The sequence below is a fragment of the Mauremys reevesii genome, linkage group 8, assembly GCF_016161935.1.
Source record: "Mauremys reevesii isolate NIE-2019 linkage group 8, ASM1616193v1, whole genome shotgun sequence".
Classification (NCBI taxonomy): Eukaryota; Metazoa; Chordata; order Testudines; family Geoemydidae; genus Mauremys; species Mauremys reevesii.
Genome location: NC_052630.1, coordinates 33,675,540 through 33,696,408, shown reverse-complemented (window position 1 = coordinate 33,696,408; position 20,869 = coordinate 33,675,540). Strand labels below are relative to the sequence as shown.

At 43.1% G+C, this 20,869-nt stretch overlaps 1 protein-coding gene across 1 annotated transcript in view; it reads right to left on the bottom strand.

Moving 5' to 3' along the window:
- Nucleotides 1-20,869, bottom strand: part of CTNNA1 (catenin alpha 1) — a 209,240-nt gene that overhangs the window by 34,015 nt on the left and 154,356 nt on the right. The window contains exon 10 of the mRNA XM_039485027.1: nt 14,629-14,721. Coding sequence (XP_039340961.1) covers nt 14,629-14,721 — 93 coding nt within the window. The remainder of the gene's footprint in view (nt 1-14,628; nt 14,722-20,869) is intronic.

Below are 20,869 nucleotides of genomic sequence, written 5' to 3'. Positions count from 1 at the left end.
ATGGATATAAAATGACCATGAACAAGTTCAGGCTGGAAATTAGGAGGTTTCTAACCTTCAGAAGGGTGTTATTCTTGAACAGCCTCCTAATAGGAGTTGAGGGGGCAAACAACTTAACTGGTTTTGAGAGCATGCTGGACAAATTGAGTGAGGCTGTATGACTGGGTTGCCTGTAATGGTAGGAGGAAGGGTTCAACAATCCTGCGGCTCACTTCCAATTTATGTCTATGTTCCTAAAGCTCATGCTTCAGGGTTTCAGCCAGCCACTGGCAGGGGTCAGGAAGGGATTTCCCTCACCCCCACCCAATCTATTCTGGCAGTGTTTTGTTTTGGGTTTTTTAAAATCTCCTTCCTATGAAGAATCAGGGATGGCTACAACTGGAGAAGAAACATTGCACGGCATGGGCCATGGCTCTGAAGTGGCATCGAGCACATCTGTTCGGTGTGTGGCTGGCTTGCTCTTGCTCACACACTCAGGATCCAACTGATCCCCATATGTGAGGTCAGGAAGGATTTCCCCCCAGGTCTGATGGGCAGCGACCTTGGATTTGTTTGTTTTGCCGCCTTCCTCTGCAGCATGTGGATGTGGATCACTTGCCAGGATTATCTGGGTGTCTCATTTAATCATTTTCCTGCCATTGCAGGAACCTCAAGCACTGACGCACCATGGTCCCTCCTATTCTCTGCCTGGGGCACAGAAGAGTCTAGTCTCCTGAGGCCTTAAATATTTTGGTTTCATTTCAGTTGCTGGGTTTAGTGTGCGGCTGCTTGGTGGTGTTGGTGTCCTGTGATATCGAAGAGGTCAGACTAGATGATCTACTGGTCCCCTCTGGCCTAAACTCCTGCAGCCATGATAAAAAAAAACAATACTGATTTTTGTTTTCAAACACAAGCTTTGGAATGAATTAACTTAAAGTTTAGTCTATACCTTTTTTCACTGTGCCTTTTTAAAGCTGTGTATCATTTCCCAAAGCTGTGAGCAAAACAGTGTAAGCAACAGATGCGCCTGCTTTTATAAAATCCATTTTTTCCACCTATCTGATTCATTCAGAAGTGTCACAACCCATTCTTTAAATATAACTCACTAATTACAGAGTGATGGTGATGTTAAACATGTTATAATGGCACTGAATGAATCAGACAGGAGAAGCAGGCTTACTTACTCAAGGGATCTTGGAAATTAGCAATGATTGGGGAAAAAATGCAGAGAAGTTATATTGGGCTAGGGAGACTAATATGTTGTTACTTTTTCAGCCCTGAAGATTTGGGCTGAAATCCTGATTTAACTCACAAGTGAAAATGAGGCTTGATAGGTTCTGTAATGTAAAAAAAATAATGACAATTTTGCAAGAGTGGCAAGCTGCCTAACAGAGATGAAGGGCTGAAACATGGCACTGAAGGGACTGCACTCTGTCTGGTGTGCTCAGTCCCTTGCTTTCACAAGCACAAGTTTAACTTTCCTTCCACCCCAGGAAAGTAATGAAGACAAATTTACACTTGAGTGTACACTTATTTACTAACCTGTTATGAATATGCCTCTCTAGAATTTTGAAAGTTTCTGAAGGAAACTTCCTATTGTCTAAGAAAATGGATTTAAAAGATATTGGGTTCCCAACTATTTTTTTTTTAAAACCTCACAAATGTTCAGCAATTGTTTTTAAAAGGAATAAGTTGTAATTCATCACCTACGGTATCATCATCATCCTACGGTATGGACTAAATCAGAGATTCATCACAGCTAGTGTTGTATTGGATGTGTAATAGGAAGATGCAAGGGCAGTATGTCCTATGTTTAGGATCCTGTTATTCAGTCAAGGCTAAGCGTCAGTTGTGTTTCATCCTGGCAGATAAGATGGAAGCAGAACCTCTCTCTCTCCAAGTATCAGAGGGGTAGCCGTGTTAGTCTGGATATGTAAAAGCAGCAAAGAGTCCTGTGGCACCTTATAGACTAACAAACATATTGAAGCATGAGCTTTCATGGGTGAATACCCACTTCGTCAGATCCGACGAAGTGGGTATTCACCCACGAAAACTCATGCTCTAATATATCTGTTAGTCTATAAGGTGCCACAGGACTCTTTGCTGCTCTCTCTCCAAGACTCTATAGTCACGGTCTGGTACAGGAACTGCTGGACCTGTTCCCCCCAGCCTGGTTTATTTAACAAATGATCCTGCTTTTTTGACTGCCTGATCTAGACACCCACAACTCTCCAGACATGAATCTCAGTAATGAGAACCCTAGAAGGGAAGGCTAAAATGGGCAACCCTCCAGAAGTTCTCCCAGCCTGTATTTTGCTAGTAACCATGACTACCAAAACAGAGGCTAGTAGTGTAGAGCCTTGGAATCCTGATTTTATCCTTCTCCTAGTTCCCTTTGCAATTGCTAGCATAAAACCATACTTCAGGGAGTATTAAAACCAGTTAACATTAATGCCAGTGACACACATGCTGCTTGTATCTGCACAATGTATGCTCTGAAAAAGAAAACTGTCTTGGTATTTTTTCCTTAGAAAAAAGTATAGCCACTAAATCTTGCACCCTGATCAGCTACCTTTCCCTGCAATGATGGAGGTGATTACAGTTATCAGAGCAGGCCCTATATTCCCTTGGATAAAGCATTTTCTCAAAAGCTACAATTTCTAATATACTAATGCTGACAAAATTGAACACAAAAAATGAACTATACAAAAACCATTCAGAAAAGGCAGTGAGTCTTCCTGGAAGAAAAAAGTGATTTTGGTTTTCCACATATCCCCCACAGAAAGGGAGGGCTAAGTCAGTGAAAGTGCCTCATTAAAAGTTGAGAGGTAAGATTCTCTTTCCAACAAGCAGGTATGGCTATGAACCCTTATACTTGGGAAGTAGTTGGCAGCATGAGAGCGATGACAGAAAAAAAAACAGAAAGAAAACTCAAAGGAGGACTATAGGATCAGTGTGAAGTTTATGGGGAAACTTCACCAGGAAGAAGTTCTGTGCCAGACTCTCTCAGCTGAAACTCTGGAATCCACCTTGTAACGTTTAGCAAACGTTAGTGCATGGCCCGGTAGTGGCTTCACGACTGTCTTTTACTGAGGCACATTCTGTCTCCACCCACAATGTGGCTGCCAACCTGGAGTGGTATGCACAAATTCCATCTGGGCTATCAGGCCTTTAATTTTGTACATATAGTTTGTGGTCTAAGCAGAATACCGCTCATGGCTTCTTGGCTTTTTCTTTAATACACGTTTTCTGATTGATTGTAGCTGTATCGACAGGCCCTTTTCAAGCATGTGCATTTGCATTTTTAGAACATAGACAAACCTACAGAACAATCAGTCCAAGAAATCGAATGAACTTGCCATCAGCCACCCACCTCAAAGGAGAAGAAAATGGGCACACACAGGAACCATCTGTCACCTGGGACAAAAACTGTAGATTTATTTTGGAGGGCTCGAAGAGCAAGCTAACCAGCAGGTCACAGGTTGAAGTCTTTAAACCAGAGCCACCCAGAGGATTAAGGGGGCCTGGAGCAGGGCCGGGTCTTCGGCGGGTCCCCCTCAGAGGGAAGCACCAGCCGCCGAATTGCAGCTGAAGAATGAAGCGGCGGCAGTAGAGCTGCTGCCGCCAATCGCGGCTTTTTTATTATTATTTTTCCCGCCGCTTGCGGCAGTGTTTGTACTCACTGGGTGGCGCTCTGAGGCTTCGGCAGCACTTCAGTGGCGGGTCCTTCACTCACTCCGAGTCTTCCACTGCACTGAAGGACCTGGCGCCGAAGACCCGGAGCGAGTGAAGGGCCCACCGCCGAAGTGCTGCCAAAAACCCGGAGCGGCTCGCGGGGCTCGGGGCAAATTGCCCCACTTGCCCCCTCCCCCCTCTGGCCCTGATTTAAACCACGCGTGCCATAGGTTGTCTACCACTGCTTTAAACCAAGATTTGAGGACTTCAATGGCGCAGACATAGGTTAGGGGTTTGTTGCAGGAGTCGGTGGGTGAGATTCTGTGGCCTGAGTTGTGCAGGAGGTCAGAACAGACTATCATAATGGTCCCTTCTGACCTTAAAGTCTATGACTCTACAGGTAACTGTTTGCTGAGCATGGGAATTGGAGGACATGTTAGGGAACAAGTGCACAGGGCTGAGTAGCAGTTGGAGAAGCAGTGATCAGCAGTCCTCTTTTTGGAATAACCTATGTGATGGACTTCACTTTTTTGCGCATACAGCTCTCTTTGCACAGTCTGCTTCCCCGCGGCTGGGGCCCAGCTCAAGCAGTACAGCTTTTTTGTGGCTCTGAACCAAGTGGGCTGCTGGAAGCTGGAGATACAGTATGAGAGGGAGAAAGTCAGTAGACGTGGACTGAAAGATCGTGGGGGAGAAAAAATAAGGATGGAATGGATCGGGGGTGGGAGGAAGAGAGAAAAATCTAGTTATGTTAGTATTTGGGGACTGCAGCAATAAGAACTCAGAAGCTGTCAGTCACCACTCCTGCAGGAGGATGACAACTCCTCCCAGGGCTAATGGAGACAGACAGCTGCCTGTTTCTGCAGGGAAAGGGATCAGAGCCAAGTGTACAGGTTAGTGGAAGTGTCTAATTCAAAAAAGCTGTAATAAAGTTGCGAATTGCATTACATCCTCACTCCCTATTTTATTCAATTCATTTTTACTGCTGCTTAACAGGAAATAGGGTCAATGGAGAAGTGACTTTCCTGCTTTGCAATCAAAGTGACTGAAAAAGTAAAGTGTTCAGCTCAAGTCAAAAGAGAAGAAATGGGCTTGGGTGACAGCCAATGGTCAACATACTTACTTCTGAGAAAAAATGTGCAAAGCAAGAACAGCTTAGCCTTCCTTCTCAGATGCTTTTAACACCTGTAAAAGCGTAACTTCAGTGTTAAAATCTCTGCTTTACAGAAAATGTAGGTGGTTTACTTAAGGGTGGCAAAAAGTGTTCAAAATTTAAAACTCTGCATGCTCTAAAAGCGGACAAAGCCATCTACCATTCTGCCGCAAGAACCCCTCCCCCCTTCCACAAAGGCATGCTTAACTGGTGCAATAGATGTGCATTTAATGACAATTAAGTCATCTCCATTTACATCCAACTCCAGTGTCTGAATCATGTGCAACCTTCATTGTACTTCACTATGACTATGACTTGAGGCACTGAAATGGAAGTGCCTCACCTGGAAGCCAAATGTAAAACAATGAGAGGTTTTGGCTTTTCTAGATGTGCTGGCAGTGACCAGTAGAAAAGTTAAAGTTGTGAGCAAAAAGATTAATTGCTTTCATTTGTAATTCATTATCTGTCCCAATGGGCTTAGAGCAGTCAATATCTTCCCACTCACACTAGAACATTTACTTTGGTAATGTTACAGCAGTTAAATGGACGCTTAGGGCTTGTTTACATAAAAAAAGAAATTTACTGCTATAATTTCCCATGAAGATATACTTACTTTAGAATTAGAAAGTGCTTTTTTCTGATTTAGTTTATACTTCTTTAAAAGGCATATCCACAGGGGGTGTTATTCTGACATAACTACATCAGTAAATAAACAAGCCCTTAAATTTATGTGTGCCCCATTTAGTATAAGAACTGGAAGAACTTTTAAATAGACTTATTTATTTTTCAACATTTGTGCTGTTCCCACTTTGCATTTCACGGAGTTAGAACAATGAAGATAAACAAAACCCCTGAAGCACACCAGTCTGTTTTTAACTAGCAGCTGTTCTCATACTACAATCTACAGAGCAAGTTCTGCCTGTGATAAAACATTCAGCCTTCAAACAGTAACACCTACTGCTACTTGCCACCTTGCTTTTCAGCCCCTCCTTCCCCACCCTCTCTTCTAGGCCCAGGATATCAAAATGGATATCAGCTCAGGATTCTTGTGCTGTCTTCTTGACTTCATCCCAGTTGTCTCTTGCTGGTTCCCTTCTAAAGCGAGTCTGCCTACTGACCCCTGACCTGACCTTGGGAGGTTCGTACCTGGGATCAAACTATAAGCTCTATATTAGGAAACGCTAAGGTGCTTAAGGAAGTGATAATAAAAACAATTAAAGCTACAATGCACAGGAACAGAAGATGTAAAAGAATTTGAAATAGACTTTGCAATAAGCTTGAGGCCTACCAGGGCCCAGCAGTTAGCATAGTTAGCTATGACTAGTTTGCCTTGGGGCTCATCTACACTTAAAACGCTACAGCGGCATCGCTGCAGCTGCACTGCTGTAGCACTTCAGTGTAGACACTGGCAGTGCAGGTAATCTACCTTCCTAAGAGGCGGTAGCTAGGTCAACAGATGAATTCTTCCATTGACCTAGTGCTGTCTACATGGGGACTTGGGTTAGTTTAACTACGCAGCTCAGGGTTGTAGATTTTTCACATCCCTGACTGAGGGGATTTAACCAAGCTAATTTTCTCATGTAGACCAGGCCTAAGTGTTTGACCTAGAGCTATAAGAGTTAGCAATATGTATCTTGGGAGAAAATACAAAACAACAAACTGATCTTAAATTAGCAGATTTTAGGGGCTTTTTGACACACAACCATGAAGTGAAACCACATTTATGTATAGAGATGTACTGATGTAAATAACTTCCACGACCAATCAGAACCCTCATTACTCTTCCCCAATGTAACATGTGGGCAGGAGGCTGAGACACAATCAAATATGGTCCCACATGTGTGGGGATTTGAAGTAAAAGGGTTGTACAAAATTGTCAGACCAACCCCTAGCTGGGACATTAGGATGACAGCGTCAATCCCACTTACTTCTTCTGCCGATTCTTTCCATCCTCACACCTGATGGTTTCCATAAGGTTGTGATATGCACAATGCATAAGGCCATTCTGCCATATTTATCTTACTTAATTATGGTTGCAATTATACTTACTTGTACTTGGATACTAAATAAAGTTTTCATGTATCTAGATGTGACTCACTCATTTCCTATAACAAATTTCAAGGAGCTACTGAGTAAAAACCCGTTATTAGTGAGACTTGTGCATTTTGTACCCTGAATTAATCAAATGCTACATTATCAGTTTCTATACTGTCTAGGTACATTTATTTTTGTATTTAGCTTTTATTTCAGATTCTCTATTTTGACAGAAGTGCCATTGGAATACTTCAAGACTCTTGAATTAGACACTGGAAGGGTTAGGTCAGGTATTTGGCTGCTGCATCTGGAGGAGATGCACTAGCCTTTCAAAGGGGAGGAGAAAGGAGCACGTACTGCTTGGGTAACAGAGTCTCTGGCGCAAAGGAGGGAGGAAGCCTTCTTCCCCAAATAGGACTACCAGTGGGCTGGAGATGTAACCATGGGCACAATGGCAGCTGAAAAACCTGCCGCAGGGTGCATGTGATTTCTTTTTTAAAGCCATTAAAATTTTAAAGCTTTGTTTAGGATTTGCCAGCCTCTGCATGGGATTTTTCACACTAATATACTTTATATGCTGTGTCAGTAGGTGTGACCAGCACATGTTACCATCTGTTTCATCAGATATCTATAAGCAATTAGTTGCTTTTCAAGCATTTCAAAAATATGAATGTAAGGATGTGGAACAGTTATTAAAAACAAGATGTTAATATGATAAAAAGGGCCAATTTATTTTAAAAGTGCCACTTTACCCAGGAATTAGCTAAAATCTGTTTACTAGGCCTAATTTGCTCAACTCTGTGCAAGGAGGTGCAAGGTAGGCCAGGCAGGCCCCCTTGAACCATTAAAGGGCTGGCACTGACCCCACGGAAGGGCAGGTGATATCACCACCTGTCCTTTCAGGGTTTCCTCAGAGGTAGGGAAGTTTTAATACCACCAGGCTCCTTAGGATCCCTGTCTGCAGAGGCTATAAGGAGATGTGCTGAATCATCTCCCAGGACCCCCAACTTTTGGGTTAAGCCAGTCACCTATGACTCTCAGCAGAGGAGAGATCACAAGTGTTTTCTGTTCCTAGTGAATTTTCTGGCAGGGGGCTTTCTCCAGCAGGCTCTTTGTTGGCAAAAACTGACACAATCTGGGGAAAATTTAGCCTAGTCTATATGACTAACATTCAGATAACAGTCTGCAACTGAGCTTTACCTGGGTTTATTCAAGCCTCTTTCCAAGCATTAAGTGATGTGAGAATAGTCAATGTCCAGCCGCTAAACAACAGCATCACATTACAACATTGAAAAGTATCTCTAAAACTCTATTTCCTTTCAAGAGCCATACCACAATGTCAAGTTTCCCTATTAACTTTCTGCACACCTACCACGTGTGCTATGCATTTTATTCTTATCAACATTTGACCACTATCAAAATCTTTTACTCAAATATCCCTAACTCAAAATGCATTTTAAAATCTCCAAAAACAGATTTTCACATTTCTAAACAGAGTTAAATTCCAGGGAGACTGAGTTTCTTATTGAAAGAAAGATCTAGCCAACTTCCACGAGTTACATTTTAGTTTTATCTTAACCAGTAGAATGCTATCCGGTATCTGAGTCAGGTAGATGAGATGGAAACTGGTGTTCGGGGCTGAGAGAGGCTCAGGTGAAGGACATATTTCCAGGGTTTGGGGGAAGGGAGCAGAAGCTGGATGTCAGAAGGTGGGCTATGGGAGTTTCCAGAAAGTGAGAATATTAGATTGCAGGAAAGCGAGAGAGAGAGAGAGAGAGAAAACGAACGAACTTGCACAGGGGTGTGTGAGAAAGAGTTAGGAGGTTTGCCAACCCAAGGATCAGTATAACTGTTTAAGAGCTAAGTCATTAAAAAACAAGTTAAAAGGTCTTTTAAACTTCAAATCACCAAAGCAACTTTTGTGTGAGGACGTGCTTGCCATTCTATCCAATAGTAAGTTTACAACCTATTTAAAGGCTTGGAGAAAGCACAAAACATTTATCCCAGAATGTGTGGGTTGAGTTAGTGACATTACAAAATATCTCTGTTCCTCAAAGTCTCCAAGTTTTAAAAACTTGTATGTGCTGGAGTTCCAAGATACAGCACTCTGCTGATTCAGCCCTTGCCAGGTTCCCTCCTATTGCCTCTCCCCAAAGCCCTGGAGATTAGTTCTACAGAATGTGTAAATTATTTGCTTGTTGCCTCAAAGTCTTCACTAACATTGTAATTTTACAACCTTTAAACCAAAAGTATCTTTAAAATGCACACCAGTTCTGAGGCCTGAAGTTTGAGATGTAAACACAATGGAAATTAAGAAAAGCTTTCCATTCGTTTACCCCAGATCATCTACATTTAAAGAATTCCCATTTTTGCAGCAAGTTGTCCTTTCTTACGTTCATTTTGGTCTCATCCATTTCAGATGCAAATGGATAGAAACATAACTTTATAACCAGCACTGATTATGCACAGGAGTATTTAGAATATTCCACAATGTGCTGCTTCCTCTCCCAACATCTTTATGAAGAATGTATTATACATTTGGTTTTTAGTGCAATATGTAATTTCTGTGACTAAAGCTTTGGTTCTTTCCCCAACTTTACACCTGTCATGAACTTGTCTTTATTTTCACTATCTCACACACATATAAAAGCTTGTTTGAACATAGTAGAGTACATGGATGTTTTGTGATGCTGGTCTTGAGAAGTCAGAATTGTGTTAACACATTAGCAGAAGACTTTCATTAATACACGTCCTCACACTATGAAGAACAAATTTAGATGAGTTCAAAAGGTAATTTTTCAGGAAGAAAGATCACACTGTTCACCAGGTCTTCCACCTCCTTGGTGTGCTTAGGAATGCTCCATTCTTTATACATAAACTACCTCTTAACCTAAGTTTTAATGTAGTTTACAAAGACGTAATATACTCTAAATATAGTGCAGGGGAATTCAGCTGACCCAATATATGGTTGTCCTAATGTTTTTTCCTGAACCAATAAAGAGTTATCAATATTGCAACTGGTCTCCACTGGCTTTAAATTTGGAACTGATTAACTAGAGACTCGTGCACTGGAAAGGAACATGTTAATCTAAATCTATGACTGAAAAGTCATTAGGAAGACCTGATTTTTGCCAATTTGTCCAGATTTAGCAAATTTAACTTTTTCTGTTTGTAAGAAGCTTTTAAGTGAACTATCTTCTTGCTTTTAATGTAGCCAAACTGCAGGACTGAGCGCCTCTGAGCCCATATATTAAGCCAGTGGTCCCCCAACTTTTTCCATCCCCCCACCCCGTAATGGAATCTGTCCACACCAATCACCCACCCCTGAAAAGGGCAGTCGGGAGCACAGCCATGATTGGGGCTGAGAGCTGAGGCCAGGAATGGAGCTGAGGCTCTTGCTGGGGCCAGGAGTGGAGCTGGGACCAGGTCTAGAAGCAGGGCAGTGGTAGGGGGCTGAGTGGGGCTTGTGGCAGACTGGGGTTGGGTGGCTCTCCTTCCCTGCCCCCTGTGGGGCCTGGCCTGGGCCCCATCTGACATTCCTTCATGCCCCTCTAGGGGGGCGTGCGCCACAGTTTGGAGATCACTGTATTAAGCTGACAGACCATTCTTTATCCATATGCAATTTTTCCCCACGTTTGTCAATCAAATACTATAGGGGGTGGGGGGCGTCTGCACTGTGTGACTTGTATTTCCTCATTTCTATTGCATTGTTTTAGAACGGCAAGTCTGTAACAGGGGATTGACAAGTTTCAACTAATTAAGATGAAGCTATTATGATTAAACAATTGTTTGTATGGATCTGACAGGATCCCGTTGGAATTCTGTAAGAAGCAGCTGTTTAAACAGGAACTTCCTATGCTCAAAATGGTCACTACATTGCCAAGCTATTCTAAGATAATGTTGTTAGCCAATACCTTAAACTTACTGTACACTCTTAGATTTCAGCCTTCCAGCCATACCCACTGCCTTTAAAGATTCACTCTTTCCTACAACAATCATCAATGAGGTATTGATATTCCCCCCCGCCCTCCTCCCCATCCTTTATGGTGCAGGACATTTTATAAATTGTTTTGTAAACACTGACTGATCTGACTTATTTTGAACCCAGAGGCATAATTTTTCCAAAGAAACTAGATCTTAGTTTTACTATTTAAATAATGTTGTAAAGTGATATTTATAGGTCTAAGCTCACACTGCATCTATTTGCTAAGCCAGCAGTCTGAAAGTTCTGAGGTAAGAAGCATATCTTGCCAAGAATAAGTCTTGCCTTTAAGTCTATTGGTGTTTGCAACCTTTGCAGGGTAACTTGAAGTTCCAAACTCTAACATTCCAAAACACTGTATTTGAGGATGCTAATATTGTGAGGTCTATTCTTGTTTAAAACAGAAGATCTGTAATCCAAAAAGACTACATTTTGCTACTGTTAGAGCCAGGGGCGGCTCTAGTAATTTCGCCGCCCCAAGCAGGGTGGTGCGCCGTGGGGGGCGCTCTGGCGGTCGCCGGTCCCACGGCTCTGGTGGACCTCCTGCAGAGGGTCCGCTGGTCCCACGGCTCCGGTGGACCTCCCGCAGGCATGCCTGCGGATGCTCCACCGAAGCCACGGGACCAGCTGCCCCTCCGCAGGCACGTCTGCGGGAGGTCCACCGGAGCCGCGGGACCAGCGGACCTTCCGCAGGCATGCCTGTGGGAGGTCCACCGGAGCCGCCTGCCACCCTCCCGTGGGACGCCGCCCCAAGCGCGCGCTTGGCGCGCTGGGGTCTGGAGCCGGCCCTGGTTAGAGCAAGGGGAGGTGCTACCAGGGCCCTAAAACAGCACCATGCACAACGAAACAGTTCAAAACAACCTTCCTCAATTACTCTGTAGGGATCCCCAAGTTGGGTCATCCTTGCCTGGTATTAAGAAATTAATCATGGCACATGCAGCATAGCAGTGTGCGCGCTCTAGGGCCATCACTAATCTCTTGACAACTGCTTTGTAATTGGTGGGAAATCGCATGTTGAAACATCAATTTTGTGGTTTAGGCTTCCAGATAAGATATTTCAAGGCCAAAAAAAAGTGCCCATTTATGTTCTATTATCTTATAGGTAACATCAACTCAATGTTTCTAATACACGTAAGTTGTATAATACATTTCTCCTGTCCTTTACAAACAAGATTAAAATTGTCTTGTTTAAGCAGTTTTCGACCTGTGACTACTGTATGTTGAACTGGTTATTGGATGTTTACCGTATGAATATATTGGTGTAGTTTAACAGGGGGCTAATAGGAAGGTAAAGAATGGCTCAAGATAAGCCACTTTATGCAAACATTTGAGAGTTAAGACTAGAGACAGTGCTAGTACAGGCAAAGGTCCCAGAACATAGGAGAACAAAAGAAACGGTCAGGTTTTAAAAAGAAACTCAAAGGAGGGGGATAGTTGTTCAAGAGAACCAGGTTGAAATGCAGGCACCTGTGGGTGTTTCTGAAGTAGCTAGGCCTGCTTAGGTTACTATCATGGGATGGTAAACCATTAGATAGATAATATAGACATGTACCTAGATTGTATTTTAAACAGTAGGAAGAAAGCATTTAGAGAAAAAGGACTTTAAAACAGACAGTAACTTTGGGTTTAAGAATGCTGTCTGATCATGGTACTTTACTAGTCAGATTCCCAAAGATTCCTGAATTCAGTCAGACCTGCTGGGTAAACACAATTGATACATAGGCTGCTGCTGCCCAGGGTCTAGTCTTAGGGTCTGTTTGAGCGCACGCGTCGCCCCCCCCCCCCCCCACACACACACCAGTTCCTTCTCAACCATCCTGAGGCTGAAGAGGGGACTCGGGGCAGTGCTGAAGGACAGCGGAGAAGGAACTGAGGGGGGGGGGGGTGCGGGATGCATGCGCGCTCAGACAGACCCTAACGATGCCATGAGACAGCAGCTGAGCGTGTGCGTCCTGACCAGGCACTGCTACTGAAGATCTCCGATTAACAGCACTGGGACGCACCATCATCTGGAGTGGAGCACCCACAGGGACAGCACTCAAAGAAGAACTGCAGAGTTCAACTCCGGGACAGGTAAAAGGCATGAGGTCTGCCATCTGACGGGTAGACTCAGACAAGTAAGGGGACAGAAGTGCAGCTAGTCCTGTAATAGTGACATTACCTATTTATTGCATCAGGCTCAAAAGAATTATATGCAGAGCTCTGTCTACATATAAAGTAAAATGAATTTAACCAGTTTTATAGAGCATCTATACCTAGTCTAGTTGTATCTATTATCAGTTAGAGATACAAAATTAGAGCCTGTTCTAGGAGTCTGACTTAGTATGCCCATTTTTACAAATAACCAAATAAACAGAACTGATGATTTTCAAAATCATCATCTGAAACATGGGCACTTGATGATGGACCAATACCTAGCAATTAGGAGGTTTATCAAAAAACATGATCTTGTTGATTAAGACTTATTTAAAAGAAAGACTGATCCATGTACCTGCATTTTTAATGTGGGTATATACCAGAGCTGGACAAACTTCCTACAATTGCCAAAATCATTTCATTCCTGAACTGCACGATCTTATTTTCCCTGTACAAGATAATAATGTACATTCTCCAATAGGGAAATGTGTGAGAATGGTCAAAGTTATTTTAGTGTTGGATGAAATCTGATTTTCTTCTCTTCTTCTACTCTCAGCTAATATAGTCACATAAGGCACAACATTCCTTCTGGTGGGAGAAGGAAACACTGTTGCCTGTCTCTCTGAGACGTAACTATGTGTTTGGCATTCAGGTGCATGTATTTGCTTATTTAACTAAATGTTGCTGGTTTTCTAAGAATGATACAAAAAAAAATAAATATTACTATCAGTCATATCCCATTCACTCACACTCATCCCATACAAAACAAAGAAACCCAGAGCAGCAGTGACCTGAATTCCTAAAGGAAGGAGGATAGAGGGGAAACCTATATAAAAACACAAAGCAGCTAAAGGAGACAGATCGCCTTGTCACAAAAGGTGGAGTTTGACAGTGGATGAACAGGACATTATATTTTAAAAATATATATTTCCTATTCATGCTTATCCTCTTGCAATGGCTTATTTCTGTACTTCAGAGCTCTGAATTTGTCACTGCCCTTCCTTTAAGCCACCATAAGCACTGATGAGCACTAATGTCTTCAATTCACTCCTACTACCTTGTCAGAAGTATTTATGACATCAAGACTTAGATGATTAAATAGGACAGTCTAGCACTTTATTGCTTTTCTGTTTGCAATAAAGAACTGTGAATAAAAAAAAAATGTGATCTTAACCAAAAGTTTGATTGGTTTTAAGCTTATCTATCTTTTTTTCTCCCTATCAAAGATCTTTTTTAACAAGTTCATGCGTTCTGCTACTTGGACAAAATCATTTTATAACAACTTAGCAAAGGACATGTAAAGTATTTAGCATTTCATATTATGGTCATATCTTAAACCTACTAATTTTGATAGATGGAAAGGTACTTTCTTCATACCACATTCTTTTGCAACATGAGCATGCATATATACTGCATATCTTCACTATTTACTGTCTAGCAGTTTGTCTAGACATAACTGTTCGAATCTAGTGGGCCACATATTATGTACTAGTAAATGTAGTAGTAAGCTAATCAGGTAGCCTAAAATCACAGGCCAACTTTTCTGGCATATGTTTTTAGGGAAGTTCCTATCCCAGTTGTTCATCCTTCAATACTCAGTCCACTTCCACTGCTTTAGATATTCCCTCCTCCCATGTACACCTATGAAATACTCAAGCTTGCAAATTACCTGAGGACAGAGATTTTCAAGTTGACTTGCTGACATGCGAACTAGTTTCACACCTTCTTCATTGTTTGAGATGGAACAGGCCAAGTTGGCAACCTATATTGAAGAGAGGGGAAAAAAAATATTTTTTTTTAGAAAAGCAGTTTTTATTTCTGTTGTAACATGCAAAAATTACAACCTCTTTGTTCTGTGATCAGGAAGCCTTCAAGAAACGCTCTCCTAGTTCTTACAACTCAATCTAATACAGCTTTCGAGTCACCAGCGACATCTGTTTTGTCACAAGCCAGCAGATCATAAAATAGTCATTCAAATAAGAAAGGCTGTTATCAGTGCTCCCATTTACTCAATTGAGAGGTTGCCACAAGGGCACCATTAGTGATACCTGAAGTCACAGCTAAATGCCCATTCCTACTTATAAACTACATAAGAATGGAAAAACTGCAAGCCATCTATTTTATTTTTAAAATGTAGGGATAAACAAATTGCTGACCATCTGAGGGTTAAGCGTTATAGTACTTATTACTGTACCTCAGCCCTCTTCCCTGAACAATCACCACATGAAAATGCTGGAGCATACAAAGTCAAAATGTCTGAAGATCCAACATACACATATAGTGCATAACTGCAGGAGGACCATGAAGCTTAATCTACTTTTTAAAAAGAGTACTGTTGCACAGAAAGTGCCTTAGTTCCTGTATATGGAAACTTAATTAGCTATTATTGCATAAAAAGCATCTCAGTTTAGGCTAACAATTTGACCTCCCTTAAAACTACAATATTCTGGGAAACGTCCCCCACCACCACAATGCAGAGAAAAACATTGACAGAAGTTATGGGATATATGCAAGACAGTATTTATTGGTGCAGGCAGAGCTCAAGAGCACCGACTATTCCCCCAGATGCTAAAACAGTAGATCAAATTTTTAGCCTAAAACCGGACAGTTTCTCTTTAAGTGGCCCATCATGAAACAAAGACCTTTTGTTTCCAACCACTTTTTGGGTGGGGGAGGGCATAGAATATTTTTATTTTGTTTTTTTAGCAACTGAAGGTATTTGCATATTGGAGCTGCTCTCGGGGGAGGAAAATCTAAAGTTGAATTATGTTCCTTATTTGACGGGTGAATGACAAGCTTATTTTGAGCTCCAATACAGTTACATTTGAGCCCAGAAAGATGTAAAAATAACACAAAGACAATCAAACTAAGATGAACATTGTGTACCATCCTAATAGAAATGCCAAAAGGCACCTGCCCAAAGTAGTGACAATCTCAAAGGAGATAAGTTACGCTCAGTAAAGCCAACAAATGCACCAGATATCTAACCAAACACATTTTAAGAGAAAATTTGGGGATAGTTATCTTATTTAATTGAAGTATACTACCTATTCATACATAAAATTTTAGATAAAAGTTAACATGAAGCTACAGTCAGATATTATACTTTTTTCAATGCCTTTCATTCACTTCCTTTACCATAGTCTTCACTGCATCTAGAAAACATTCCTGGGGCAGTGACAACAGATACAGTACTAATCACATATCAGTAAACCAAAGTGAAGAGTCTTGCCACTTCCATTAGTAATACCACAGCTCAAAGTAAATTCATGATGCAGAGACTTCTCACTCTACACCCTCAGTTCCTAATTGAGTTATGAATGATGTAAGATCAAACATTCTCCAGATCAGTGGTACATTTCAAACTCTAAATGGCTGAGTACACAATGGTGGTGGAATAATCTCAGATTATTATTCATCCAAGTGCATAAATGGACAAGAGAAATGATAATATAATAGAGTTGCTCTTTCCAATATTACAGTTTAGGCTCTATTAGTTTTTAGGAATATCACTAGCCTTATAGCTTTTGTTTAATTAGTTTTCATAGAAAAAAATTAACATCTTAAAATTGAGCTACGAGTGACAGAGTAAATCTTCAGTGGACTGCCAGGTGGGATAGCGGTTTTTATGGACTGTATGGGCTCAAAGGGGCATAAAGAGTTCCTGATTTAGCAAAAGCTCATTTTTATTGGGCTGCACTGAGTGTGAAAACAGCACACTGAAAAATCCCTTAAACTGCAGTTCTGCTCTGAAAAATGACTTTGTATGGTTCAATGTTTTTCCTCTCCATATCAAATTATGCTCAGTTTTGTACATAAGGATTTTCTCCCTAAACTATCATGCCTGCATACTGAGAATCTGAGAATCAATCTGAGCTCTTTTCTATCTTGCATATCACCAGCAAAAGAGATTCTGGTGGCCATTTACACTCCTACGTATTCTATTATACCGATCAAAACCCAATGAAGAGAAGACAACTGCTGAACAAACAATTCTGTTGATGCATAAGATGGAACAGAATCACTCAGTGTTAGCTGTGTTGGTAGCAAGCTAATGATAGTAAAAAAGTACACAGTAAAATTTCTACTTTTGTCACTAAAATGGGTGGCTGTGACTTTGAATACTCACAGTTGGCAAATGTAGGTAAAGAGTCATTTTTACACAGTCAATTTCTAGAGTTGCTAGGGAGTCTATTATCCCTAGCACATGCTGAAATTAGTGACCACTGGTCAATGCAATTGAAAAATTTTAAATTAATCCCATGATTTTTAGGACTTTCACTGGATTGGCAATATTGCCTACGGGCTATATTTTAACGTGATTCAGCTTCTAAATCTGTACCTAATTAAATGAACAGATTATCAGTAGTGTTCAGGACCCCAGAGAACTCATGGCACACTAGCACCACACACACGAGTGAATACTGAATGGAAGCTGTACAGAACTGCTTAGAGAGCAGCATACAACAGCCAGATGTGGGAGACTCTGGCTTCTCCAAGCACAACTTGCTGAATTAAGAACAGTGTATCCACCTTGAATGCAAAAAAGGAAATCAAATTAAAAATCTGATGTTGGGTGACATTTTAAGGAATTTATTTTGTATTGTATATTCATTTATTCCCCTTAGCTCCTTGATGCTGGTAATCTTTCCTCGGTAGCTATCCTGCCGGGACTGCCAGTAACTACAGGAGAATATATGAAATTTCATTGCAACATGTAACCTAAGTATATGGTTTCAAATGATTTACACAATGGTTGACAAAAACCTCAATTTTGTAAATGATGTACTAAGCTGCTAATCAAAAAGGAAACTGCATTATAATGTGCATTTAAAATTCTTCCTCAATATTTCTTAGGTGTATTGTGGCAGATATTCTCAAAAAGCATGTAGCAGTTGAGAGGAAGGACAGTCTTGTAGTTATGGCAATGGAGTGACTCTCCAAAGAACTAGATTTTGTTCGTGGTTCTGCCAAAGTTCCTATGTTACCTTGGACAAGTCACTGTCTCTATGCCTTAGTCCCCCATCTGTAACAGGAGAAGAATACCTCAAAACTATTGTGCAAGGATAAATTAATATATACGGTGTGACAGGGTCAGGCCAGATGGCTACAGAAGAGTGATAGAAGGCAGATATATTAGTCCCAGATTAAGCAGGTCCCTTTTCCCTGGGTAAGGTAACAGCGGCAGTTCCAGAACAAGTAGGAACTTGCTGGAACCAATTAAGGTAGGCAGGCAGGCTACTTAGGACACCTGGAGCCAATTAAGAAGCTGCTAGAATCAATTAGGACAGGCTGGCTAATCAGGGCACCTGGGTTTAAAGAGGACCTCACCTTAGTTAGTGAGGCACGCGTGTGAGGAGCTGGGAGCAAGAGGCACAAGAAGCTGAGAGTGAGTAGGCGTACTGCTGGAGGACTGTGAAGTACAAGCATTACCAAACATCAGGAGGAAGGTCCCGTGGTGAGGATAAAGAAGGAGTTGGGAGGAGGCCATGGGGAAGTAGCCCAGGGAGTTGTAGCTGTCACATAGCTGTTACAAGAGACACTGTAGACAGTGGCAATCCACAGGGCCCTGTGCTGGAACCCGGAGTAGAGCGTGGGTCTGGGTTCCCCCCATCTGCCTCAACTCCCTATTTGAGACCAGAGGTGGTGACCTGGACTGTCAGTCCCACCAGAGGGGAAGGTCCCTGACCTATCACCTGTCCCACTAGGTGGGTCAGGAGACTGCAGGGACTGTTCTCCTCCCTTTCCCCATGCTGGCCAGTGATGAGGTTAGCTGACTGAACAGCAGATTTGAGCCGCTAGCAAAAGTGGCCAAACTGAGGGCTGCCGTGAATCTCTGAGGTGAGCAAATCCACCAATAAGCGCAGAACTCAAAGCAGAGGAGGAACTTTGTCAAAGGATAAAGTAGATAAGTCTAGAAATACAGCTAATTACTAAGTCTCCTTTAAAACCAAATCAAATTGGTAAAGCACATACAAGACAGCTCCCTTTTCTGTAACTGGTGTTCTTCGAGAGGTGTTACTCATGTCCATTCTACATTAGGTGTGTGTGCTTGCTGCATGCACCGGTGCCAGAAGCTTTTCCCTCAGCAGTATCCATAGGCTCTGGCTCCCTCTGGAGTGGCCCCTGCATGGATCCTTCCACCCTCAATTCCTTCTTGCCAGAAACTCTGACAGTGGGGAAGGAGGGTAGGTCGTGGAACGGACATGAGCAACACATCTCTAAGAACACCGGTTACAGAAAAGGTAACTGTCTTTCCTTCGAGTGCTTGCTCATGTCCATTCCATATTAGGTGACTCCAAAGCAGTACCCCTGGAGGTGGGTAGGAGTTCACAAATGTGTAGATTGCAACACAGCTCTGCCGAACCCAGCATCATCTCTGGCCTGCTGAGTGATGGCATAATGAGCAGTAAATGTGTGACCAGAGGACCATGTTGCAGCTCTACAGGTGTCCTGGATAGGGATGTGAGACAGGAAGGCTGCCAAAGATGACTGCGCTGTCGAGTGGGCTCTGACAATCAGTGGTGGCGGAACCCCTGCCAGGTCATAACAGGTCCTTATGCACGGAGGTAATCCAATTGGAGATGCTCTGCGAGGACACCGAGTGACCCTTCCGCCTATCCGCTATAGTGATGAAGAGTTGAGTCAATTTTCGGAAAGGCTTGGTACGTTCTCAGTAGAAAGCCAAGGTCCTCCGGACATCCAGGGCATGAAGACACCTCTCCTCATCTGGTCTTGAGCGGTTTGGGACAGAACACGGGGAGAAAGATATCCTGGTTCACATGGAGACCACCTTTGGCAGGAAGGACGGGTGGGGCAGCAACTGAACCTTATCTTTGTAGAAGACCGTGTATGGAGGTTCTGAGGTCAAGGCTTTAATTTCAGAGACCCATTTAGAAACCCCTTCATCAAGGGGTAGAGCCACCCTGGCAGGAGCTGAAGAGCAGAGGACGTCAAACAGAGTCCGCGGGCTCTCCCAATTCCTCTGCCTGAAGCCCCAGCTTAAAAGTGACCCTCTTCAAAAGTTCCTGGTGTGCCTTGGCATCATCCTGAGGAACTGGGTGAGGGGGCCCCGTCTTGGTCGGGCTCTCGGGGACCGACAGGGTTCAGTGGATCTGCATCAGATACCTGGCGATCCACGCCTCATGCTTCTCGACCTGTACCGGGATGTCGAATGGGACTGGGAGCTACTATGAGCCGGCTGCTGGAAGGATCGGCCTGAGTGGGGCAACCTTCCTTTTGGAGATGGGCAATGACGGCCCGGTGATTGGCCGTCTCTGGTGCCCAATCAGTCTTGGACCATTAAAGATGGTCTGTGCTGGTCCTGGAGTTCTTGCTCGTGGCGCATGCCTCAGAGGGTCTGCGCCAATCTACCAGCAAAGTACGCCTCGAGTCCCTCGATCGGTGCCCCCAGTGCAGAGACTGAAGAGGGCTCTGCTGAGCCTGCCTCTCCGATCCTGAGGCAGGACAGCTGCAGGCAGGCGAACGCTGGTGGGACGTCCCTCTTGATGGGGCCTGGTACCACTGAGGCAGGGACACATGCATCGGTCCCAACGTGTGTTTTCCCAGAGACTGGGGTACCGAAGGAGCCGGTGAGGGTGGCCCTGGGGGCGTCAGGATGTCCTGAGCTGCTTGAAGGGCTTCAGGCATCAATGGCACCTGAAGTTGGCCAGGGCCTGCACCTCTATCTGGAGGCACAGGCAAGGCATGGGATGGACTGCACCGCTCGACTTGAGCTGGGGCCTGACTTCCCGAGGGAGATGTTGAGCTCTTCGACATGGGTCTTGGCTCACCCCCTGCCCTCTCCTTTCCCTTGCGGGAGGTAGGAGATCTTCCCCTCACAGTCTTTTTCAGCTTCTTGACTGGAGCCGTGGAGGGAGACCGATGCTGGCTTGTGGACAGCACCATGG